The 26,300-nt window shown below is 46.4% G+C and overlaps 2 protein-coding genes and 1 long non-coding RNA gene across 7 annotated transcripts in view; 2 read left to right on the plus strand and 1 right to left on the minus strand.

The window, feature by feature from the left end:
• The window catches only part of TBC1D14 (TBC1 domain family member 14), a 126,012-nt gene that overhangs the window by 37,733 nt on the left and 61,979 nt on the right, over positions 1-26,300 (minus strand). Inside the window, exon 1 of one of the 5 annotated variants that reach the window (XM_017539104.1) lies at positions 5,467-5,634. The exons of the other annotated variants lie outside the window; for them this stretch is intronic. Within the exon in view, the coding sequence (XP_017394593.1) occupies positions 5,467-5,469 (3 nt within the window). The 5' untranslated portion in view covers positions 5,470-5,634. Of the gene's footprint in view, positions 1-5,466; positions 5,635-26,300 lie in introns of those variants that run through there. 5 annotated transcript variants of the gene reach the window in all.
• Positions 5,748-7,404, plus strand: LOC108311613. The gene is made up of 2 exons (XR_001828300.1): positions 5,748-5,870; positions 6,143-7,404. It is a non-coding gene; the product is annotated as an uncharacterized LOC108311613 (long non-coding RNA).
• On the plus strand, positions 20,798-21,863 carry LOC108311612 (dynactin subunit 6-like). Its single transcript, XM_037742211.1, has one exon. It carries the CDS (start codon positions 20,844-20,846, stop codon positions 21,414-21,416), a length of 573 nt encoding a protein of 190 aa, XP_037598139.1. The 5' UTR covers positions 20,798-20,843; the 3' UTR covers positions 21,417-21,863.

Raw genomic sequence — 26,300 nt, forward strand, 5'->3', positions numbered from 1 at the left:
AAAAAAAAAAAAAAAAAACTGAAAACACAGACTCATTCCTTCCTGGAGTCAAGAATCTGAGCATCCACACTGTACAGGGCACGCAGTCATGACCTAACATGTCACTGGCTTTCATGAAGCTTCAAGTTTAGCACCTCAATGTCAAAGTCTCCAATTTCATAGAAAATCTGCCAAAAGCTATATGTTGAGGAAGACCGTGGGGCATGCTGCATTTTAACAAGCATTAGTAACACATACCCCATAAGGTACTACTTATCTGCTGAGCCTGGTCTGGTGAATTGCATCCCAAGGCCAGAAATGTTGGGCCCAAAATCAGCCGTGGCAGGAAGTGGATACCCCTTTAAACTGGCTTTTGTGTGCTCTGCTCTGTGCACGTGGACTCACTTTGTCTTCGTGGCAATCTACCTGGCAAGTGTCACCCATTTTACAGATAGGGTAACTGAGGTTCAAAGTGAAGTGACTTGCCCAAAGCATACAGTCAGCAAGGCTGGGCCTGAAGGACTCCTTCCACTCTGCCACCCAGAGTAGGCCCAACATCACCTGTTAATACACTCAAACCCAGAGGTGTGCGGTTTTACAGGGAAAAGGCTGAGCCCTACACAGCTTAGGTGTGGCCTCTGCAGCCACACAGCTCTGGGAGCAAATTCAGATCCACCAACTACCAGCTGTGGCCTTGGGCAAGGTACTCACTTCGAATCCCTAAGCCTCCTTTCCATATTTGCAAAATGGGAAACAGCACTCCCCCTTACCCCGAGAGGGCCACTGGAAGGAATGAGGCGATGTCACAGCCTCTGGTGCACAGGGCATGCTGGAGAAAGGCAGCCCTTGCTGGTCTGCGCCACCAGCTTTCTCTCGCCTCAGACCTGAAATCGCTGGAAAAGGCAGAAAACCGTGCTCTAGTGCCGAACAACCACCCAGGAGCCCTGCCAAGTCTGCCAACAGCACAGATACAAAAAGTAGGAGTAAAACGAAGCAAAAGCCTTGAGTCACGACCAGAAACATTAGCTCGCTTCAGTCAGAGCTTCTTACTATCACCAACAGCAATAAACAGCGGCGGCCGACACTAACAAACCCAGCACTTCACACGCACACGCTGGGCTCACCCCGTTTCCCTCCACACAGCCCCCCAAAAGAGCTGCCCCACCCCAGACCACGCCAACAAGGCAGCTGCACAAGGACATGCTGCACCTCACCAGCGCAAAGCTGTGGCTGTGGTCTGATGGCCCAGCAAAGGGTCAAGGAAAAAAGGCAGGAAGGCAGGCTACCTGAGGCAGGCATGGATTTCTGCCTTTTCCAGTGGTTGCAGGTCTGAGGAGAGAAAAAGCTAGTGGCACAGGCCAGCAAGGGTTGCCCCTTCTCCAGCACTGACTGTGCACCACAGGAATGTGGGGACCCAGGGTGTCTATGACTCGCCCGGACAGACAAGCGACGAAGCTGGGTCACAGGCCACATGCTGTGGTTCCGAAGTCACATTCCTCATTACAGAATTCACGCAAGCCTCTCACAGATATGTGTCAGAAGTAATTCATCATTCAGATTCAGTCTCAATAGTTTTCACTGTTGAATGAAACCATGACAGAAACCTCAAATACTGAACTAAGATCAGCAGAGATGCAGGGTCGAACACTTATGTTTTAATCACAGACCAAGGTGTGATTAAAATAATAAAGTAAAACAGGTGGCCTGGACTACTCATACTTGAAATCCCAGGCAAAGCCCTTTCCAAAACCCGAGGCAGCCTTTCAGAAGGGGAATGGTGTTAGAAATGGTGACAGGTCCTGCTCCAGATCCAGTTCTCCCAGGGCGACCTGGAGGTGACAACAGTAAGCTCACTGTCCAGCCCAGACAAACTTTGGAAATAAGAGGACTGTTCAGTCCCAGAAGCCCAGAGGGGAAGAAACAGCCCTGGAGAAAGAATGCTCAGCTGCAGCGCTGGAGCCAGGCTAAAAAGGGCTGAGGTTTTGGAAGTACAACAGCTGAATTCTAGGCCCTGGCTTGGCCAACTCGTCTTGCTTGTCTCTCAGTCTATTTTCAGCAATTAAACAGTAGCAATTGTATAGACCGCTGTGGTGGTTAAATGAGGTAAGATATATAAAATGGCTGGCCACCCCCTCAAGTGCCAAGCCCTTTCTGTGTGCCAGGCAAGTATCAATGTGGTCCACCTCCACCCAACTCATCATTCCCAAGTTCTGTCTCTGCATGGGATCAAGTTTTGAAGTCTCTTGGTTTAAACCAAGTAAGAATGCCCATCTTGCTGTGCTCTTGAGAAGCCTTGCAGCCTAACAGGTAAAATAAACTGCCCACTTAAGCGACAGCTCCCACCCTGGACAACCCTAGAGGGAATTAATCAATCAATTATTTATTCTTGAGAGGTCTCATCCTGTCACCCAGGCTGAAGTGCAGTGGCACAGCCTTGGCCTCACTGCAACCTCCGCCTCCCAGTTCAAGTGATTCTCCTGCCTCACCCTCCTGAGTAGCTGGGATTACAAGTGCCCACCACCAGGTCCGGCTAATTTTTGTATTTTTAGTAGAGACAGCGTTTCACCATGTTGGCCAGGCTAGTCTCAAACTCCTGATCTCAAGTGATCCGCCCGCCTCAGCCTCCCAAAGTGTTGGGATTACAGGCGTGAGCCACTGTACCCAGCCCCCTAGAAGGAATTTAGAACAAAGTTATTCAAAGTTCTAGCAGCAGACCAGTTTGATTGGGCAGAACAGCATTTTTTTTTTTTTAAATGAAACAATAAAACACAGAGTAGATACAGTAAAGACGGTTTGCTTCAGCTTTATACCTAGTTATGTCAGTACAATGAGTCTCACTAAAGTGTCTAACTGGGGACAGATTCAAAAAAGTTTGCAGGCTGCCATTTTAGAAGCACAGTAGGTCAAAGTCCCTGCTCTGGGCAGTTTATAAGGAACCATGCTGGGAAAGATGAGACCATACCAACATGGCAGTCACACCTCACTAGCAACCAACTTGTGGGGTGTGCTCTGATGACCCAGCTGAGGTTTAAGAAAACAAAGCAGGCAGGCAGGCAGGGTGCCTGAGCAGAGCCCTAGTCTCATGCAGAGGCCATGTGCAAAAGACTCGGCAAGCAGGGCAAGAGGGAAGGGGCCATGTGGAAACGAGGAAGCTAATTTGTGAAGGGACTTCATGGGCCTGGTACTTCAGCAGACCCTCAATCCCCAACCCAGCAGGGCTCACTCAATAGGGCAATACGACGCAGGCAGGGGCGCCCACACAGGTGAGACTGGGAGGCGTGCCAGGAGGGATGAGCCCGCACTGTGGAAGGGCAGGATGCCTGCGGCCAGGGGGACATGGGAAGCTTCCACAAAGGGCCACTTGAGTGGACGGACAGGTAAGATCCGGGCTAGAGGCCAAGAGCAAGAGGCACTCTGACAGCACAAGCAGTAGCCTGGAGACGCCCATGAGCAGGTTTCTTCACAGCACCAGGATTTGAACCGGGAATGGTGGGGAGTCAAAATTGTTTTGCTGTAGATTTGAAGGTCACAACACACTACCTAGAGGTGCTGGGACAAGCCCCAGGAGAGAGGGGAGAAACAGTGGAGACTGTGAGGTGTGGGGAGCCCCTCAGACGCACCCAGGGGCAGGGTCTACATTCCATGTGTGATCTGCACAGTGCTAAAAACGAGAAGGGCAGCAGGCTCCTGAATTAGGTTTACCGTTTGTTAGTTTAAGAAGAGGGAAGGAAATCCTGCCTGAATGCATACTTGTTTTAAGAGGGAAAAGAAAGGATCGTGATTCTCAAACAATGAAAAAGTATTCCTGACCCTGGCACAGAGGTGCTATGTCTGTGGTCCCAACTATTCAAGAGGCTGAGATGAGGACAGGATCGGTTGAGCCCAGGAGTTCAAGGCTGCAGTGAGCCATGACCAATCAGGGCAACAGAGCAAGACCCTGTCTCAGAAAAAAGTATTCCTGGTAGAAAGACAAGAACGGTCATCAATGCTACTTACGAACTGGAGGAACACTACAAAACATAGCCAATGATGTCAATAACCTGCTAGCAGAAGTCCCCTGGCTTCCCCAGGAATCTATTTTAGCTAGAAGAAGAAAGGGTCATCAGTCAAAACCTGTGCTTACAGCTCTGACTCCACCATCTGCAGTATCAAGATTCACCTGTTCAATAACCGGGGGACTTGGGAGGTGCGCCTGGAATAAAGCTGCCAAGGCAGGCTGGCCAACCAAGTGGTACCCATTAAGACTGACTTGAACTCACGCAGTGACAGCACAGCCACGGCATCTGCACAGGCTGAGGACCCAGGAAACACTGGGGGGCAGCGGCAGGCCTGGCCTGAGCCAGCACCACCAGCAGCATGACCTTGAGCTTCTCCTCCATCTCCAAGCCTGTTTCCTCATCTGTTACACTTGAGGATTAAATGAGAACCAGCATAAGGTGTGGAGCCAAAGCAGGTTACCAGAAATGACAGGAGTATGACTGTCACTATATACTATGAAATTACTCTTCAAAACATTCCACTCCAAGAGGGGTGCTTGTGAAAAAGGGCAGGAGACTGAAAGCATCCACAACACCCGGCTGGTCTCACGCTTGGCCATTTGTAAAAGCAATTGTCTGGGAGGGAGGAGCCCAGTTTAAAATCTGGGAGCGGCTCTGTTTTGCCATTTTGAGGGGGGAAGAATGGTCCGCACAGGTCTTACAAAAGCCCCACCTTCCAAAAGGCAGCCCCTGGTAACCCCTGAGGCCTGACCTCACGGTAAGCAAAGCAGCTGAGAACACCTGAGTGGCTCCTCTGGCCTGGATTCTTCAACCAGCATGCAGTCCCCTCCTGGAAAGCGTTCTCTAAGTTTCTGGGAATGCTGGCATTCTGGGAAGCACTCTCAAGAGGCCTTTTCTAACAGTCATATTCCTCCCAGAGCATCGAGGACACGAAAGTTAATATGCGGGCTGGTGAATGAACGTATTCCAATGGAACTGGGTTTTAACATGCCCGGTTGCTGTTGCAGCCTGACCACCTCACTGGGCCCTAGAGCACGGGGCGCAGTCTCATCTCCATACAAAGGCTCCTCGGATGGCAGGCGAGGCTCTTCTGGCCTCTTAGGGGGCTGCTGGGCCGGGCCCGGCTCGGCTCTGAAAACAGGGTAAGGACGATTCAAAGGACATGCTCGCTCACGCTCTCTCGCCGTCCCAGTAAACGTGAACCCAGGAAGAAAATATGTGGAAACCCAGACACAAAGAGTGCCAGGGAGGAAAGAGCGCATCAGCAGCGTGCACAGCAAGCGTCGGCCGCTGAGGACAGATGCACGTGAAGCTGGCACACACGCACACCTGCACACCTGCACACATGCACACACACTCCTACACTCCACCTGCGCGGGGCCGCAGGGCCACCGCAGGGCTGGGCAGGCCCCGGACAGGACAGGACAGGACTCCGGGACCCGGCAGGCCTGGGGCGCAGGCAGAGACACCGGCCCGCACCCCGACTCACCATGAACGCCGGGGCCTTAGAGGCGCGCGGCCGGCGGCTCCATGCCCAGCGAGCGGAGGGCCGGCCTCCCTCCCTCCCTCCCAGACCACGGGCGGGCAGCTCCACAGACTGGCGGGGCGGGGTGGCGCGGCAGGCTGCTCAATCGCGCGCAGATGCAGCGAGGCGATCGGCGCAGCGGGCTCGGCGCGTCAGGCCTGGCCTGAGCCTCCCACGGGGGCGGGGCCGAGGGACGGCGAGGGGCGGGGCCACGGGCGGGGCTCGAGCTGCCCCACGGCGCGGCCCCACCCGCCACGAGCACCGAGAACACGCGCGCCCACAGGCAGAGAGCCAGCTTCTGCCTTAAAGATCACCCGAGAGCTGAGAGACGTGTTGCCAAAAGGAATTACATAAAAATATTCGCACTGGTGAGCGCTGGGTGGCGGGCTGATGGGGAGCAGTTTTTACTCTATAGGCTACCGCGGCTCGTAGTGTTTCTCACGGAGTATTCACAGGTGAGTTTAAAACGTCAGGGAGCACACACAACACGCAGAGAGCAGCTGAGCGGGCGCCCCGGGGCCGCCGGGAGGGGGACGGACGCTGGCAGGAGCTCGCCCTTCAGACGGCGCGGTGGGCTGGCTGTCGGTGACACCTCCGGTTTTTTAAAAAACAGTCCTTAAACTCTGACCCTACACCATAGGGACTGCGTCGGGTCAAAATTACTTCTGGTCAGCCGCGGGCCCCACGTCCCAGGGCTGAACAAACCCAGTCTGCGGCAACCCGAGGCTTCCCGAGCAGATCTCCTGGGATTCAGAATTACGAAATCACCTGCAGAAACGTCTCCATCAGAAGAAGCCTGTGACATCCGCCAGGATAAAATCAAAAGGACAGTGACAAGTGACAGCAAGGACGTAGAGAAGCTGGAATTCTCCAAAGTCCTTGGTAGGAGTGTAAAATGGTGCAGCTTCTTGTATAATTCAACATCCACCTACCATACTCCCAGGAACCCACCCAAGAGAAATATGTTCACAGAGCATGCAAACATTCACAGCAGCATTGTTCCCACCAACCAGAATGTCCAGCAACCGCGGGGGCATACGCAGCATGGAAACGGCCATAAAAGAAAGAAACTGCTGAGACATGAGCCTACATGGATGAACCTCAAAAACGCTATGCTAGGTGAAAGATGCCAGACAAGAAAATTCCATGATTCCATTTATGTGACACTTCTTAAAAAGGTCAATCTCCAGAGAGAAAGCAAATTCATGTTTGCCTGGGGGTTGAGAGTGGGATCAGCTGTGAACAGGCAGGGAGAAACTTTTTTGGGTGATGAAAAGATACAACTTTGGATGTGGAACGTATTTTAAAACTGGATTGCAGTGATAGTTGCCTAACTATATACACTTATTGAAACTGTGGAACACTTACACTGAGTGGATCTCATGGTATATTATTTATACCTCAAGCCGTTTTTAAAAAGTAATAGGATACAAAGGGAGACAGCCTGATTCTGGCTGAAAAGATTAGGGAAGACCTAAGACAATTATCCAAAATGTGAAAATAGGGCAAAAGCAGGAGTAGGGGGTATCCTTTCGATTCATTCCTGGGCAATTTCAGCATGGCTATCTAAAGATTAATTCTCTAGGAGACTGTCCCTGTGCTATTTATTACTCCATTCAAGCCCGGATACTGTGAAGTTACATATTAACTTGTAGATAATGTCCGAAAGAAAAGATAATCCCAAAGATTATGTTTTATTGTCACCAATTTGTTCATTGAAATCTAACCTAGCCATCTTACTCTAGTTCTTTTTGGGTTTTATGCATGTATGTGTGTACACACACACACACACACACACACACACACACACCCCTAATTCCTCAAATGCTCTTGGCATAAGTTTTACCATCTTACTGGTCTCCTCAAGGTGTTAAATAAATCTTTGACCTATGATCATTTAAATTTTTAAGAAGGTAAAAGTCATGAGAAAAATAAGTGTTTTATATGAAGAAAATAAAGGGACATATACCTAAGGTAATACACAAACCTGACAGGATCCTGGTTGAAAAAGAACAGTTTGATACAACTGAAGAAGTCAGAATATGCACTGGGTATCAGATGCTGCTATGGAATTCCCGATCATTCTCCTGGGCGTGGTCACAGTCATGGTTATGTAGGAGAATGTCTTTACTCCTAAGAGCTGTGTGCTGAAGCATTTAGCAGTAAGATGTCATAATACTGCAAATGGTTCAATTTTAAGAAAACAGAGGGACAATAAAGTAAATATGGCAAAATGTCAGCAGCTGTTCCATCTAAGTGGGGCACCTGTGCGTGTTTATTAAATTATTCCTGGGATTCTTCTATAAGTTTGAGATAAAGCAATCAGATCTCATCCGAAACTCCCATCCTCACAGACACCCTCCCTGCCTACCTAAACTACAGCAAGGGCCTGCCATTCTTGCCCCTAGCACCAGGTGCTGTTGAGCACTTACCACAACTTGTAACATGATGACCTAATTCGTATTTCTCTCCCTCCCACCGAAGGCTGTAAAACCTCTGGGTGTGGGGGAGGCCTAGCACAGCACATGGCACAGGGGAGGCAGTTAAGCATTGGGGCAATCGCTGTGTGCCACAGGACGCATCTGTCCTTCCTTCTTCCATCCATCCAGCAGGCCCTAATGGTGCTTGGCCCCAGGAGCAAAGGAGAACAAGGTTCCTGCCCCTGAATCGCTCACGGACCAGCAAACAGGCAATGATACACTCTCCTGGTGCTGGGTGCTACAACTGCGAAGCTTCTGAAGTTCGGGGGGGCCTCAGGAAGCAACTGGCCCAGCCTGAGGGGTGAAGGGTGACTTTCCAGAAACAATGCCTGCAGCTGGAAGAGGGCTAACCTGTGGAGCTCTGTTCTCAGAGAGAGAAGCAGTCCTCAGGCTCTCCATGCCTCCTACCAGCACTCCTAAGAAGTTGGCCAGACAGAGCTAGCGCAGGAAGTCCACACTCACCAAACTTAAAACGTGGAGACGGCTGCGTGCAGCGTGCCTGGGAGGTGCACTGAGGTGTGCCTACCAAAGCACATTGCCATCGCTTCCAGCAGGTTGTAACTTGCAAGTTACTTCAAAAATACTTTCTATTTCACATCTTTTTTTTTTTTTTTTTTTTTTTTGAGACAGAGTCCCACTCTGTCACCAGGCTGGAGTGCAATGGCGCGATCTCGGCTCACCACTACCTCCGCCTCTGCCTCCTAGGTTCAAGCAATTCTCCTGCCTGAGCCTCCTGAGAGCTGCGGCTACAGGTGCACACCACCATGCCCAGCCAATTTTTGTATTTTTAGTAGAGACACGGTTTCACCATGTTGGCCAAGATGGTCTCCATCTCTTGACCTTGTGATCTGCCCACCTCGGCCTCTCAAAGTGCTGGGATTACAGGCGTGAGCCACCGAGCCTGGCCTCTATTTCACATCTTAGAATTGAGCACTATTTATGAAATTTTTACTACACATCAAACCATGTGATGATAAGTTGACTTTTCCTAAATTTTGAAACTTAAAGCAACAATCAGAAGTTAGACACCCTTGGCTGGGCATGGTGGCTCACGCCTATAATCCCAGCACTTTGGGAGGCTGAGGTGGGTAGATCACCTGAAGTCAGGAGTTTGAGATCAGCCTGGCCAACACGGCGAAAGCCCATCGCTGCTAAAAATACAAAAATTCCCTGGGTGTAATGGTATGCACCTGTAATCCTAGCTACTCGGGAGGCTGAGGCATGATAATCCCTTGAACCCGGGAGGCGGAGGTTGCAGTGAGCTGGGATCACACCACTGCACTCCAGCCTGGATGACAGAGCAGGACTTCATCAAACAAATCATAAAAATAATGAAAATAAAAGAAGTTAGAGACCTTTTTTCATCTCAATCTGGCATTGGGTTTCACATCGATCATGATTGATCCATGTGTAAAGAACCTCCCCCTCAAATCTCCTGAGTTACTGGAGCGCATTCCCAGGCTTCTTGCCTCCCCACCAGCACACCAGGTTCATGTGCTGATGTGGCTTTTCTGTAACATCGCTGTCTCTACCCTTTGAGGTCAAGGAGACAATGATGATTCCTTTGTTCGTGGCAGCCTCCTAGCAGCCAGGCTGGCAAAACCAATCTTACTACAAGCCACTGGATGTCACAGGGATTAAATGGTCATTGAAGGAACAAATTCATGTCCAATCCAGGAGATGCATTAAGTAAATCATGACAATCGCTTCTCGGCCTTTTGGTTAAGATCAAGTGTAAGTAAATCATGACATAGCTAAACAAAAAGCCATTGCTTAGACTCAGTTAAGTAAAAATGAAATCATAGAATAATTACAGATATGGGGAAATGCATATGTTGTCACAGAAATAAGAAAACAGCTTACAGAATGGTATGTTGTAAAACTGTGAAATTCATTCATCCATTTACAAATCTGGTAAACTTACAAATTAACCATCCGTGAATGCTAGGTACTGTCCCAAGTCCTGCAGAAAAGCAGTCAACAAGCACACAAGGTCTGGTCCTTGCTCTCCTGCATTTATATTCTAGTGGGGTGAAGGGACAGTAAAGAAGCACACAGGCAAGAATATAACGTGCAGAAAAGTGCTGTGCAGAAAATGCCCCAGAGTCCCGCAGCAGAGTGGCGGGGGGACGGCGGGGAGGAGCAGCGCTGACACTAAGCGGTTAGGGAAACCCTCCTGAGAAGACAGTATCTAGGAGGTGGGCTCAGAGCTGAGACCCAGTGACAAGGAGCCCATGTGTGAGGAATCACGGCCCAGCACTCCAGGCAGAAGGAGGCGGAAGTACAAAGGTGGGGCAGTGAGAAACTTGGGGTGCCCAAAAGTCAGAAAACCAGCGAGCAAGGCCAGGATGAAGGGGGTCACAGGAGATGGAGCCAGTCGGGCAGGGGTCAGACCAGGTGGTCCTTGCAAGGTCATGGCAAGGAGCATGCATTTAGCCCAAATGTGGTAGGAAACGCTTAAGACGATTTTAAGTAGAGGCGTGATGTGATTTAATAATAGAAGAACGAATATAATGAGAATGTTATCAGGGGATTATCTCCGGATGACAGAATTATGGGTAATGCTTATTTTTGTTACATTTCTATCAGATTTCCAAATTTCCTATCACTATTGTTAACTTTCATAGCTAAAATGCTATTTTTTTTTTTTTTTTTGAGACGGAGTTTCGCTCTTGTTACCCAGGCTGGAGTGCAATGGCGCGATCTTGGCTCACCGCAACCTCCGCCTCCCAGGTTCAGGCAATTCTCCTGCCTCAGCCTCCTGAGTAGCTGGGATTACAGGCACGCACCACCATGCCCAGCTAATTTTTTTGTATTTTTAGTAGAGACGGGGTTTCACCATGTTGACCAGGATGGTCTCGATCTCTTGACCTCGTGATCCACCCGCCTCGGCCTCCCAAAGTGCTGGGATTACAGGCTTGAGCCACCGCGCCCGGCTTAAAATGCTATTTTAAAAGTAAAACAAAACAAAACCCCAAACCCAAATAAAGAAACCACAGTAGCACCTAAACGGACTTCTTAGGAGAGCCAGCACCAGCTTGTCCGGGGTTCCACTCCAATGCCATGTTCCCTCCCCTCCTCCTCCCAGCCCGGCTATAATCAACCCCTCCCCATTTCTTTCAAGTTACCAAGGCTCTGTTCCCTCTGCTCAGTTACTCCCTCTTCCCTACACTCCCCTAAAAACCTTGGAAACCACCTACTTATCCTGCAATACTGAGCTCACAGGTGACCGCCGGGGAGTGGCGTTTGCCTCTGAAATCTGGGTGGCCCTTCCGCAGGGCCGCAGCCCTGCTTTGATGCTGCTGGGGTTCTGCTTGGCCACCGGGCTGTGGACAGGCTCCACAGGCTGGTTCTGTTCTTTTATTAGAAAAAAAAAAATCCCAACTCTTAGAAGGCCTGGTTTAATTACTAAATAAAATTCTTTCCCCCACTTCGACCAAATATTACTTAAAACTCAGTGCCTCGGCTGTGCCTTCGGAGTCCTGAGTGGGAGAGTCCTGAGGCGAAAGGACGCCCTATCCTTTGAACTCTCCTATAACAAGGAACAATGGTGGATGCCCACAGCCCACATCCATTTCGAAATTCTACAGAAGCCGCCAATCAAAGGCTTCCATGTGCCCCCCACAGGGCTGTCTGACGTACACTCTCTTATTCGATCCTCACAACCCTACAAGGTAGGTACTGTGGGAGGCAAAATAATGGCCCCCCCAACATGTCCACCTCTTAATCCCGGGAACCTGCAGATGTCATCTCATACGGCAAGAAGGGCTTTGCAGACATGGTTAAGGTTAGGACCCTGAGACGGGGTCATTATCTTGGATTATTCAGGTGGCTCAAAATAAGCACAGGCGTCCTAAGAGGGAGGCAGAGGGAGGCGGGACTGCAGAAGCGGGCAGGCAATGTGCTGGAGACATTGAGTGATGTCATCATTAGAGTGATGCTTCACAAGCCAAGGAATACGGCAATCTCTAGGTGCAGAGTGCTGCAAGAGAAAGATTCTTTCCTGGAACCTCTAGACAGATCCAGGCCTGCCAATACCTTGCTTTTAGCCTGGAAGACTCATTGAGGACTTTTTTTTTTTGGAAATAAGGTCTCCTTCTGTCACCCAAGCTGGAGTGCAGTGGTGCAATCTCGGCTGACTGCAGCCTCCACCTCTGGGGCTCAAGCGATCCTCTCACCTCAGCCCCCCAAGTAACTGGGATTAAAGGTGTGCACCATGCCCAGCTAATTTTTGTATTTTTTGTAGAGATGGGGTTTTGACATGTTGCCCAGGCTGGTCTTGAACTCCTGCGCTCAAGTGAGCTGCCTGCCTCAGCCTCCCAAAGTGCTGGGATTACAGTGTGACACTGTGCCCAGCCCATTTAGGACTTCTGACCTCCCAGACTAATGGACAGATTTCAGTTGTTCTGAGCCACCGAGTGTGTAGTGATTTGTTAGAGCGGCTACAGGAAACTAACACAGGTAGTGTCAGCATCACACACCCGCCCCCACTGAGCTGTCCCTGATACAGCCGCAGCAGCTCTGAGTAACCCCCTCAAGTGGCAGGGTGGGACTTGAACCCAGGCAGTCTGACTCCAGGGCTTCTAACTGCCAACTACCCAGATGTATCGCCTACGAACTAAGATTTCTATTTCCCAAAATAGTGTTCCCTGTGTGACCCTAAGGCCTCCTTAACTATCACACTTAGGCATAAGGCCAACGAACACATGCCGACTGTGTCTGTTAATTCACAGTGTCACAGAGAGGACTCCACCTAAAGTGCTTGCTCCCCACACACTGACAAGATTGTTTTTTAATCTCCTGAAGGCCCAGTAACATTTTGAGTTCAAATCAGGCAACCTGAAGAAGGTTCAGAAATAGCCTTAGTCTCCTCAAATCTGGGTTCCTCAGAGTCCTCTGGAGCATCTACTGTGTGCCGGCCACTGGCCCAAGTGTGCCCAGGCTGGGCTAGACCACACTGGAAAGGCCTGCAGGGGGTATCTCTGCCACTCCAGCTGTGCTGAAGAGACTGCAAAGGCCTCTGAACTCTTCCACTCTTCCACTGGGAGTTCAGTCAGTATGAAAGAGGGGTTTTCCGTGGGGTCCTTGTTTCCACGTCAACACGTTAAATTGCCTAGGGGAGGGCAAAGGCATTCAAAAGCTCCCAGGGGCATCTCTCTCCGTCTTTCTGGGAAGCGGCATCACTTAAACCACACCATCTCTTCAGCGTTCACAATAGTACACAATAGGCCACCCATCTGCAGAGGCCACTGCCAAGTCAAGGTCAGCCTGAAACCAGACTTACAATGCAGTCCCCTCCCTACAATCACAGGCTACTACAACTTCCAGTTATGTGTTTAACAAGCTTCCTAAGTGCCCCATACAAACCAGAGAGAAGGTGCTCAAAGAACTCAGTCTGCAACTGCATCATGTAAATGAATTTGTGTGGATGAAACTCACACATACATAATGTGTCTCTGAGAAAGGCCTGGGAGGGTGGGCACGAAACCATCAGAGATTCCTCTGTGACAGGGCTGTGAAGTCTCAGGGGGAAAAGGATTTTCCTGTCTTCCATCTATCATTTGAATATTTGACAGGTATTTTTTTCATAAATTGTATTTAAAATTTGAAAAAATAATTTTTAAGCGAATTCAGGTGGCATCAAAAATCGATTTCACGAACTGCAATTTCCAAACCACACTGCATTGTTACTGCAGCAAGGCTGTTTCCGTGTCTGTTGCTGGCTTTTTCCTAAGCACGTGAGACTGAAGGTCTAGCCGTGGCAGAAGACCACAATGACAGGAGTCCTGACGGTGACGGAGCTCCCACAGGATGCCGGCCACTGCTCCAGGACCCCACGCTTCATCGTACTTCACCCTCACAAACACAAGGCAACGTGAGCACTGCCTTTGCAGAGGATACTAAGGTTCGGAAAGGCAGAGCCATGGCCTTAGGTCCACACGTCTGACTGTAAATGACGGAACCTACGTGCAGACTCGGGCTCTCTGATCCCAAAGTCAGAGTCTTCCCCAACCTACCTCAACCCACATTCACAGGCCTCAGACCCCTACCCCTCTCAACACAACACTGTGAAAGGACCCGGTGAAGAGCTGTGAAAGAATACGTGTTTCCTGTTCTCGAATTCCTATTCCTTCCTGGGAGACACACCAGTAAGAATGAACACAAGATCCACAGTGTTTGCACCAAAGAAAGTGTGCTCTCTGAACACTACCCTCTCCAACTAACAGGGAAATTTATCACCTCCACATTAGGAAAAATAAGCAAACTCTAGGATGCGCTAAGCATTAAATAGGAATTTCAGTTTATCTTGTTAAAAGGCATTGGGGATAAAGAATTTATACTTCTCAGAATAAATAAACTGTTACCAGGACAACAGCAGGAGACTAAAAAGTAAAGTGCAAATTAAACAACCATCCTGCCATTTCCCCTGGAGAAATTTCAGATCACTTCCTTCTTTCTCACTCTTGGCATCATGTGGAAGTATGATATGTGATTAACCTGCTGCTTCTCTAAACCCCAACATTAATGGGGATGAATGGGGATTAGACATTTTATGGGATAATCTCCTGATAGACCTGTTCTCCACCAAAAGATCCCAATACCATACAAACATGATATCTACCACCTTGACAAGCCAAAACTTCCAGAGTAGGTTCAGCTTCAGCTTTCAACTCTGGGTTACCAGCTGTATACTGTTTCCCTCTTTGCCCTGCCACTAGGAAGCTCAGTGTAAAATCTGTAGCATGCCTCTAGGAGTTACATGAAATTTTTTGAGTTATACCTTGGAGCATCCACTTACCTCTGGTTTTGCCTTGCTGTCCTTTGCCCAAATTTCCTCAACAATTTTTCTGTTATTCTACACATTAAAAATATATATATATTTTAAAGGCCGGATATGGTGGTTCACACCTGTAATCCTAGCACTTTGGGCCAAGGCAAGCAGATCACTTGAGGTCAGGAGTTCAAGACCACCTTGGCCAACATGGTGAAACCCCGTCTCTACTAAAAATACAAAAATTAGCTGGAAATTGCTTGAACCCAGGAGGCGGAGGTTGCAGTGAGCCAAGACTGTGCTACTGCACTCCAGTCTGGACAAAAGAGCAAGACTCCATTTCAAAAAAAAAAAAAAATTATTTAAGTAGATATGTATACAGAACAAAATACAAAAGGTACAAAAGCGTATACAGTGGAAAGTAGGTCTCCCTCTTCTCTCCCACGTACTCAGTTTGTTTTCCTCTCCAAAGAAATTCCACTTTTAGCTATTTTGCAAGTATCCTTCCAAATATGGTCTCTGCATTTACAAGGATATGTGTGTATCTTTATACACACAGAGCACACTATACAAATGATGATCCATTTTGCTCTGTGAGGTCAGTGCAGTATTTCATTTAGGATTTCACCAATTCCCTGCCAAACATTTAGATAGCTTCCAATCATTTGTGCTGCAATCAATACTCTTATACAACCCTCATTTCACCCCTATATGGATTTATCCTTAGGAGAAATTACCAGAAGTAGAAATGCTGGATCAAAAATACCCTGACTGATTCATTCATTCATGCTAGTTTATTTTTTGAATTAACATACAGTTCACTTTTTGGTGTATATAGTCCTATGACTTCTAAACATTGCCTTGTAGCCACCATCACGGCTATCGATATAAAACAGTTCTATCACTCCCAGAACCTCCTCTGTGCTAGCCCTTGGTAGTCACATCCTACCCCACCCCTGGCACTATGACTGTTCTCCATCACTACAACTTCGTCTTTTCAAGTTGTGTGGCACAAACGAAATCACAGCATACAAGCTTTTGAGGCTGGCTTTCTACCCTCAGATAATGCCCGAGATTCACCCAAGGAGTTAAGTGTGTTTATTACTGAGTCACATTTCGTCGTATGGGATGTACCACCATTCATCCATTCACTGAAAGGCATTTGGGTTGTTCCCATTTCTTGAAGACTATGAAAAGAGCTGCTATAAACATGTACAGATTTTTCACAAACGTAAGTTTTCATTTCTTGATGGCAAATACCTAAGAGTGGGATTGCTGGGCTAACTGTAAGTATATGTTTCACCTATAAGAAACTTCTTCCAAACTGTTTTTGCAGAATCGCTGCACCATTTTGCATTCCCACGAGCAATGTACCAGCTAGGACTTCCAATACGATGTTGAACAGGAATAGTAAGAATAGACATCCTGGTCTTGTTTTCAATGTTGGGAGAAGGCCTTCGTTCTTTCTCCATTAAGCATGACGTTAGCCGTAGCTGTTTTCTGTAGATGCTCTTTATCAGGTGGAGGAAGTTCTCTTCCATTTCTTCTTTGCTGAGAGTTGTTATGAAGAATGGACACTGAATTCCATCAAATGCTTTTTCTGCACCAACTGATATGATCATGTGGTTTTCTTTAAATTAGCAGTATGATTGATTACACTAATCGATTCTCAAACACTGACCCAGTCTTGTGTTCCTTGGCTAAATGTCGCTTTGTCATGGTTATAACTCTTTAATGTATTATTGAATTCAATTTGTTAATACTGTGTTGAGAATTTTTTGTGTGTATACATAAGGGCTATTTGCCTGTAGTTTGTTCTTTTTGATCCTGTATTCATCTAGTTTGGGTATCAGGGTAATACTGGCCTTTCAAATGAGTCAGGAAGTACTCCCTCTTATTCTCAAATTGGTGTTTTCTTTAAATGTTCAGTAGGATTCATCAGTGAAACCATCTGGTCCTTCTTTAACAAATTCCAGGATGATTCAGATTATCTATTTCATCTTGGATGAATTTTGGTGATCTACAATTTTCAAGGAAATGGACCATTTCATCTAAGTTATCAAATTTATGTGGCTGGTGTGGTAGCTCACACCTGTAATCCCAGCACTTTAGGAAGCTGAGGCAGGTGGATCACTTGAGGCCAGGAATTTTAGACCATCCTGGCCAACACGGCAAAACCCTGTCTCTACTAAAAATACAAAAATTAGCTGGGCGTGGTGGCACAAGCCTGTAATCCCAGCTACTAGGGTGGCTGAGGCATGAGAATCACTTGAATCCAAGAGGCAGAGGTTGCAGTGAGCTAAGATTGCACCACTGCACTCCAGCCTGACTGACAGAGCAAGACTTTGTCTTTAAAAACAACAACAACAACAACAGCAAAGAAAAACCTGTACAGTTATTTATAACATTCTATTGTCTTATTTTTCTGGAGCCTGTAGTGGTATCCCCCTTTTCATTCCCTTTGCTAATTTTATTGTCTTTTTGTCAGTTTTGCTAGAGTTTAATCAATGCTGTTGATCATTTCCAAGCACAGGCTTTCGGTTTCATTGACTATCAGTTTTCTGTTTTTAATTGCATGGAAATCTTTTCTCACATTTATCTTTTGCTTCCTTTTACTTGCTTTGGGTTTATTTGCTCTGTTTATACTTTCTTAAGGTACAAATTTTGTTTATTGATTTGAGACCTTTTTTCTTTTCGGTGTGACATTTTAATGCAGTACATCTCCCTCTAAGCACTGCAACCTACAAATTTAGGTATGTTGTGTTTTCGCTCGCTTCAAAATGTTTTCTAATTTCCTTGTGTAATCCCAAATGCTGGGATTACAAGTGTGAGCCACTACACCCAGCCCGTTTTTTTAACCCATTCTGACAATCTGTCAGAGCTGAGTAATGAAACACACAACTGGTGTGTTCAGACCATTTACATTTAATGTGATTGTTGGTATGTTCGAATTTAAGTCTATTATCCCATGTTTCCTCTTTTTTCTTCCTTTATGTCTTCTTTCCTGTCTTAAAGTTTTCTGAACTTTTTTTAGAACTCCATTTTGATTTCTCTATTGTGTGTGGTGGTTTTTCCCCCCATCTCTTTGTCTAGGTTAGTGGTTGGTCTAGGGATTACAATATACTTATTAATTTTTCACAATCTACTTAGAATCAATATTTTACTACTTCAAGTGGAATGCGGAACTTTATCACCATACCCTGTCCCCTTCTGTATTTCACTTGTCTTACATATTACCTCTACACACACTGTAAACCCATTATAATTTTTGCTTTCAAACATATTAGTAAACAACTCATTGAGAAAACAGTCTGCTGACTTGAGAACATTCCCCAAATCAATGTCAATAGGAATGAGAAGCCCATGCACATGTCCTCGCATTTTCTAGATTCTTTTCATGATAATTTATCATGTGCCCTGATTTCTTCCCCAGGATTTATAGTCCATTGGGAAACTCAACTGTTTATTTAAAATTGTGTTTCCCAAGAAATGAGAGTTATATATAATCAGCTGTGGTTTTGTGAACGTGTTTCTATTTATGATGTTTTAATTTAATTCATCAACTTTGCATTCTGATTATATGACAAATTGTTTATTGCTCTTGCTACTCTAATCATGCTGTAGTGCACGTAAGATTGTTACCGTATATTTAAAGTCAACATCTATTGGCATTTAGTTAAAGCAAAGAGAAAATAATTTATCCCAGATATTTACTATTTCTGTTCCCCTTTTTTCTTGATGTTCCAAGTCTCCTCCTAGTATAATGACCTTTCTACCTGAACAATTTCTTTTAGCAATTCCTTTTAGAGCCAGACTGCTGGCAACAAATTCTTAGTTTTTCATCACCTGAGAATATCTTTATTTCACTTTCATTCCTGAAGGGTTTTTTTTTTTTCTGGATACAGAATTTTGGGTTGACAGTTCTTTTCAGCACTCTAAAAATATTGTTTTATTTTTCTGGCCTCCACGGCTTCTGATGAGAAATTCAGTCAAATTGTTAATCCCCAGTAAGTATGACATTGTTCCTCTCTGGATGCTTATAAGGATCTTGTCTTTATTTTCAGCAGTTTGGTTATGATGCGTCTGGACATGGACTTCTTACCTTTTAGGGTTTATTTTGTTTGGCAGCCACTGAATTTCCTGAATCTATAGGTTTGAATCTTTCACTAAATGTGGGAGATACTTGGCCATCACTGACTCCAATGTTTCCACATCGTATTGTCTCTCCTCTCCTCTGACACTCCAATGATAGTGTTACACTTTGGACTACCGCCCTACATGTTCCTAAGGCTCTGCTCAATTTTTTAACTCATTTTTTCTTTGTACTGCTCAGATTGGATAATTTCTGTTTTTTTTTGTTTTGTTTGAGACAGAGTGCTCTGTCACCCAGGATGGAGCACAGTGGTGTGCCCTTGGCTCACTGCAACCTTTGCCTCCTGGGTTCAAGTGATTCTCCTGTCTCAGCCTCCCAAGTAGCTGGGATTACAGGTGCCCGCCACCACACCTGGCTAATTTTTACATTTTCAGTAGAGATGGGGTTTCACCATGTTGGCCAGGCTGGTCTCAAACTCCTGGCCTTGTGATTTACCCGCCTTGGCTTTCCAAAGTGCTGGGATTACAGGCATGAGCTACCATGCCCGGCCGGCCTGGATTGGATAATTTCTATTGATCTTAAAATTCATTCACTCACTCCTCTATCATCTCCATTCTGGTATTAAGCCTCTCTGGTTAGTTTATTTCAGTTAGTGTATTTTTCAGTTACAAAATTTCCACTTAGTTCTTTTTACAGTTTCTTTTTCTTTACTTATACTTTCTATTTTCTCATCTCAAAAGCATTCACCCTTACTTGTTGGAGCATTTTTATAATGGTTGCTTTAAAGTCTTTTGGAAAATTCCAACATCTGCATTATCTTGGCAGTGGTGTCTTGATTATCAAAAGATGATCCTGGCCAGGCGCAGTGGCTCACACCTGTAATCTCAGCACTTTGGGAGGCTGAGGCGGGCAGATCTTGAATCCTGGAGTTCGAGACCAGCCTAGGCAACATGGCAAAATCCTATCTCTACACAAAATATAAAAAATTAGCCAGGTATGGTGGCACTTGCCTGTAGTCCCAGCTACTCACAAGGCTGAGATAGGAGGACTGCTTGAGCCCAGGAGGCAGATGTTGCAGTGAGCTGAAATGCACCACTGCACTCAAGCCTGGGTGACAGAGCAAGACCCTATCTTAAAAACAAAAAACAGGCCGGGCGCAGTGGCTCATGCCTGTAATTCTAGCACTTTGGGAGGCCGAGGCGGGTGGATCACTTGAGGTCAGGAGTTCAAAACCAGCCTGGCTAACATGATGAAAACCCATCTCTACTAAAAATACAAAAATAATTAGCCAGGTGTGGTGATGGGTACCTGTAATCCCAGTTACTTGGGAGTCTGAGGCTGGAGAATCACTTGAAACTGGGAGGCAGAGGTTGCAGTGAGCCCAGATCCCACCACTGCACTCCAGCCTGGGCGACTGAGCAAGACTCCATCTCAAAAAAAAAAAAAAAAAAAAAAAAAAAAAAAAAAAAAAAAAAAAAAAAGACAAAAGAAGAGATGATCCTATCTGAACCTATTCAGATTCAGAGGAAATTTTTGTTTTTAAAAAAGATGATTCTAGTTCATAAGCCAATTAATTTTGAACTGCATTCTAGACATTTTGTGTTAAGAAACACATTCAGTGTTAAGAAACTCTGAATTTTCTCTCAATCCTTGGGAGGATTGAGAGTGACATTGGGAGAATGTTGACATTTTTATCTTAGTAAGCAGTTTACCCAGTTGGATTCCACACACAAGTTCCAGCCAGCCTTTTGCGCAAGTTGTGGTTCCAAAGTCAAGAGTTTTCAAAGCCTTTGAAGCACTTTTTGGATCTATCCTGCATGTGCACCATCCAGTGGCCAGTTAGGGAATTGCATCGTGGTCTATCCCAAAGATCAGTTAGTTCTCAAAGTCGAGGTTAGCTACCCAGGGTCAGATCTGTGTATTCACAACGTGACAAGAAGTCTGGGAGCTCATAAACCACGTTAAAGGATCACCTTCCCCGAATTGGGGCCGTACGATGGCGGAGAAGACTCAAAAGAGTGTGAAGATTGCTCCTGGAGCTGTTGTATGTGTAGAAAGTGAGATCAGAGGAGATGTAACTATCGGACCTCGGACAGGGGTCCACCCTAAAGCACGAATTATTGCGGAAGCCGGGCCAATAGTGATTGGAGAAGGGAACCTGATAGAAGAACAGGCCCTTATCATAAATGCTTACCCGGATAATATCACTCCTGACACTGAAGATCCAGAACCAAAACCTATGATCATTGGCACCAATAATGTGTTTGAAGTTGGCTGTTATTCCCAAGCCATGAAAATGGGAGATAATAATGTCATTGAATCAAAAGCATATGTAGGGAGAAATGTAATACTGACAAGTGGCTGCATCATTGGGGCTTGTTGCAACCTAAATACTTTTGAAGTCATCCCTGAGAATACAGTGATCTATGGTGCAGACTGCCTTCGTCGGGTGCAGACTGAGCGACCACAGCCCCAGACACTACAGCTGGATTTCTTGATGAAAATCTTGCCAAATTACCATCACCTAAAGAAGACTATGAAAGGAAGCTCAACTCCAGTAAAGAACTAAGAACAGTAGATGACATGAAGATAACATTTTTGTCTTTGAATGGGCCACAGTGTTTATGTACTCTTAGCCACTCACAGGATAATACATGTTGACTTTATTTTGTAAAATTGGGTTGAGAGGAAAGTAATGGATTTTCATTGTAACTGTCCTTTATAATTTATATAAAATGTATTATTTTCCTATATCCTTGCTTCTTTTCTGATAATTTACAGATTTAGCTTTTCTTTTGTTATGTAAACTACTGGCCACAAATTTTAGTTATGTAAAAGACTACCCATGACAAGAAAGGACATATTGTTATGTATTTATATTCTAGCATAGACTAAACGGAATAAAAATGCTGATAACAATCTTTAATGATCATACTTTAATCAGTTTTTCTACTTGAATTAATCTTTCCTCTTAATTTTTTTTATGTACTAGTTGTATTAAAGCTAATGTGTTTAACTTTAAAAAAAAAAAAAAAAAAAAGGATCACCTTCCCAAGCTCCTCCTCCTCTGCAGTCCCGCCGTACTTTCTATTTTCTGGGTCTCCCTTTTTCTGGTTCTCTAGCCATACGCTTCCCACAACTGTATCCACATCTGAGCCAGGTAATGGGGAGAGAGAGAGAATAAAGCATCAGGGGTTCACACTCTGGCCCTTGGAAACAAAACTCTTCTAATCAGCTTCCCTTTCCTGGGAGTTTCAAACTCCCACCAGCTGCTGCTGTCATAAGAATGTCTGAGGGCTGGGGTGTAAGAGAACAGAGGAAAAAAAATAAAACTAGGGCCGGGCATGGTGGCTCATGCCTGTAATTCCAGCACTCTGGGAGGCCAAGGGAGGAGGATCGCCTGAGGTCAGGAGTTCAAGACCAGCCTGACCAACATGGTGAAACCCCATCTCTACTAAAAATACAAAAATAAGCCAGGCATGGTGGCATGCACCTATAGTCCCAACTACTTGGGAGGCTGAGGCAGAAGAATAACTTGAACCCAGGAGGCAGAGGTTGCAGTGAGCCAAGATCATGCCATTGCACTCCAGCCTCGGTGACAGAGAGAGACTCTGTCTCAAAAATAAAAATAAATAAAATAAAACTAAAAATTGGGTTTCTGCATTCTAAGTGTTAGAGACCCATTCCCCAAGCCAGAAATACAGAATTTTCCTGGTGCTCTCTGTCCATATTAAGACCTGTTCCTGGGTTTGGGGCTGCCCAAGTTCAGGATCAGAGGAGAAAAAAATCAGTAAACTCAGTACCAATTCAGTGGTACTTCAAATTTTGGTCTTCTTCCCCAACCCACCTGCCACTGTTTCTTTCCAGAATCTCAAGTAGCTGCTCCATGCTTTCTGTTCAGGCTTCATATCTGCATTCATTGGGTGAGACATGGTGGAATGTGCTTATTCTCTTTCCTGGGACCGGGACCTGTTTACTTCTGTAAGCTCGTTCAAACCCATTTTCCAAAGGCATAAGGGATCATGAAAGTGAAGGTTTTTCTTATTTGAGAACTGGACTGTAGGCCTGCCACCATTACCTCCAGTGACCACCAAGACCTATCCTTCCTGCAAGGTGCAATATTTTGAGATTTTCAGAGTACCCCAGACTTCTCAGAGGTGAGGAGAAAAACCATCACTGTCCTGGAGCTGCCTTCTCCGGGATTCTTGCCTTAAGATCTAAGAGCTGACTTGAAATTCCAGAAGGCCATCCAAGACATTCCAGGTCATACAGGCGCAAATACAACAGGCCATGAACTCATCTGCCCACATGACAATGTCTCATCCAGGACACAGAAATCTACAAGCCTATCCCTTCCTGTAGCTATCGTTCCCATAATCAGCAGCTCCCTCAGACTCCAACCAGGTCATTAACTTTCTGCTCAACCTCACTTCCCAACAACGCCATCAGCTCCTACAGCCTGTGTTCAGAGTGTTAGGTCTGACAAGAGTCACCCAGTCTGTTCTAAAGCATTCCCACATGTTTTCAGCCCTGAGCCTCTGACACCTGCTCAAATTACAGAGCCTCACTTTTCCCTTTTTTTTTTTTGAGATGGAGTTTCACTCTTAGTGCCCAGGCTGGAGTGAAACGGCGCAATCTTGGCTCACTGCAACCTCCACCTCACAGGTTCAAGCCATTCTCCTGCCTCAGCCTCCCAAGTAGCCAGGATTACAGGCACCTGCCACTACACCTGGCTAATGTTTTGTATTTTTAGGAGAGATGGGGTTTCACCATGTTGGCCAGGCTGGTCTCAAACTACTGACCTCAGTTGATCTACCTGCCTTGGCCTCCCAAAGTGCTGTGACTACAGGCGTGAGCCACTGCACCCACTTTTACTTTTTAAATGGTCAGTTTTGGGCAGGAGGTAGGTCCCAACTGAAGACAGTGTGAGGGCCTGACCTCTGAAGCTTCAAGTCCAGCTGAGATGCCCAGGGGTGTCCACAGATAGAAAACAGTTAAGGGTTCTTAGTTTCTGATTTTGGTTGAGCCAGTAACGGCCCTTCCTCACCCCTTTTCTGCTTAACACGAGACAGAAATGGAAACCATAGCTTCAGGCTGCTCAATGCCTAAACAGAGCAGAACAACAACAAAATTAGGCAGGTTGGACAAGCTTGCCCTAGAGGGTGACCGTGGACAGGGAAGGGCCTTCCAGGCACTCGAACGTTTAGAGGATGCGGAAGGTGGGCGACCTAGCAAGGAAACGGAAAAGAAGGGCGAATGGGCAGCCTGGAAGCTGAGGGAAGAAAGTCTCGGGAGGAGCCGAGGCAGTGCTGCTGATGGCCAAGGAAGACGAGGGCTGAGAACAGACACTCGCATTTGGCAGTTGGTGGCTAGCAGTCACTTGAAAAAGGTGACCTCAGAGGTAAGAACTGCTTATCACTGCAATTCTTCACATTTGCCACAACTGTAATTATGTGTAGAGTTATTTGTTTAAATCTGTCCTTCCTTGACGCATGGTAAATTCCAAGGAAGACAAGGGCCACGGAAGTCTTGTCCTTCATTGTAAATATCAGGATGGATCTACTTAGAGGCTCAAATCTGTGAAATAAACAAAAGACCATAGACTCCAAGAAAGAAGGCTCCCCTTTATTCACAAGGCAGAGCAGCAACCAGAGGCCTGAAGGCAGCTCTCTCCGAATACATGCTCCCCGTCTTTATTCACAGGAACTTCAGTTCGCCAGCTACCACTGGAATTTGTCTGGTCAGTGTGCTTTGGGCCCTTTATTTAACCTGCTACGGCAAACACGGCTATTTTCCTTCCAATAGCTGACATTCTCTTCCTGCACACCAATAGTTCTTACATTTTAGCATGCATTAGAATGAGCTATGGCTTCTGCTAAAACAAATCTTGTTGGGCCCCAGCCCCAGAATTTGTTTCAATGTGTCTGGGGGAGGCCTGAGAACTTGTATTTCTAACAGATCCCTGGGTGGTGCTGACGTGACCCCACCATGGGAGCCACTGTTGTCTTGTTATTCTCCTACCCATGGTCACTTCTGTTTCCCCTTTTAAGAAAATCTCTCTCAAACCACAATCGAGGTTAACAAAAAATATGACTTAATTTTCAAAATGGTTGTGAAATTTGAAAAGGTAACTAAAAGTTAACATTTCAATATTTCCCCAAAATAGTAATATATAAGGCCCAAGCCAAGAGAATGCGGCCCAGTTAGAATAAAATCGATGCACTGGACACATGTCTTGGGCAAACCATGTATGGGACCGACACCACAAATCGGACCGACTGATGAACTAAAAAGTCAAGACATCCTTAACTAATAATGCAGGGCGACTCACTGTGTTCAACCCTGCGTAAAAACACACACATATCCCTTAATGTATAACAATTAAGCAAGTAGATACCATCCCTGTTTAGCAGATGGGGAAACTGAGAAGTAGTAATTGGCTCTACGACAAAGCCAGAAGCCAAACCCGAGCCTGTGAGTCCAAAGCTCCTGGCCAGTGTGCCCAGCTCCACCACAGGTGCCTTGAGGCAGGTCAACCCAACTGCTCTGGGGCTCCCGGTGCCCAGCATAGGACCTGGCCTCAACATGGTGCAGTGCTCGTTGACTAGGCAGACGAGGAACGCCCTCAAGAGCTCAGGCTCATTCTCTCACACTGTGTTCCGCTGTTCCATTTCCTGTTCAAGGCTGACTGGTCATAAGAAAGAAACAACAGTAGCAGCAAACACTTTCACAGCACTTTCTATGTTCACCACTATTCTGAGCCCGTGATGTGTGTTCACCCATTTAATCCTCACCACCTTGGCGGTAGGTGCTACTGTTCTCCATACTGTAGAGATGAGGAAAATCAGGCTCAGAAAGGTTAAGTAACTTGCCCCAAGTCACACAGCCAATTTGTAGTAGAGCTAGGACACAAACCCAGGCAGTCTAACTCCAGAGTCCATGCTCTTCTGTCACCATGTGATGCTGCTCTCTCAAGTAACAAGAAAAATTCCAGAGAGAGAAGGAAAAGGAATTTCGTCAACACTTTCTCTACACATCAGCTCTAGCTGGAGTATGGTCACCATCTTGGATCACAGGTCTAGGCTCTCACGGCCCCAGCACCTGCCTGTGTCACAGCAGGCTGTGTGAGCCAACACCCAGGACAACAGCCAGCCCCAGCCTGCAGCCCAGAGGCCTCCCCACAGTGGAGAGGCCCTGGCCCTGAGCCCCTCCCAAGCTTCACCAAGTCCCTTCGGTTGGGAGATGAGCCATGAGAGGGCCGGAGACAAGCAAGCAGGTCCCGGGCAGGGCTGAATGACTCGTGCAGGTAGGTTACATCTTTATTATTGATGATGGAAGCAGATGGTCCTCCTCGTGGTAATATTGTGTTACCACATAATGAGCTGGCCTAGTCATTCCAGTTCACAGAAAAAAAATCCTCTAAGGTCAAGAACATATCCATGCTCCCCTTAAA

Source organism: Cebus imitator, unplaced genomic scaffold (genome assembly GCF_001604975.1).
Source record: "Cebus imitator isolate Cc_AM_T3 unplaced genomic scaffold, Cebus_imitator-1.0 Scaffold117, whole genome shotgun sequence".
Lineage (NCBI taxonomy): Eukaryota > Metazoa > Chordata > Mammalia > Primates > Cebidae > Cebus > Cebus imitator.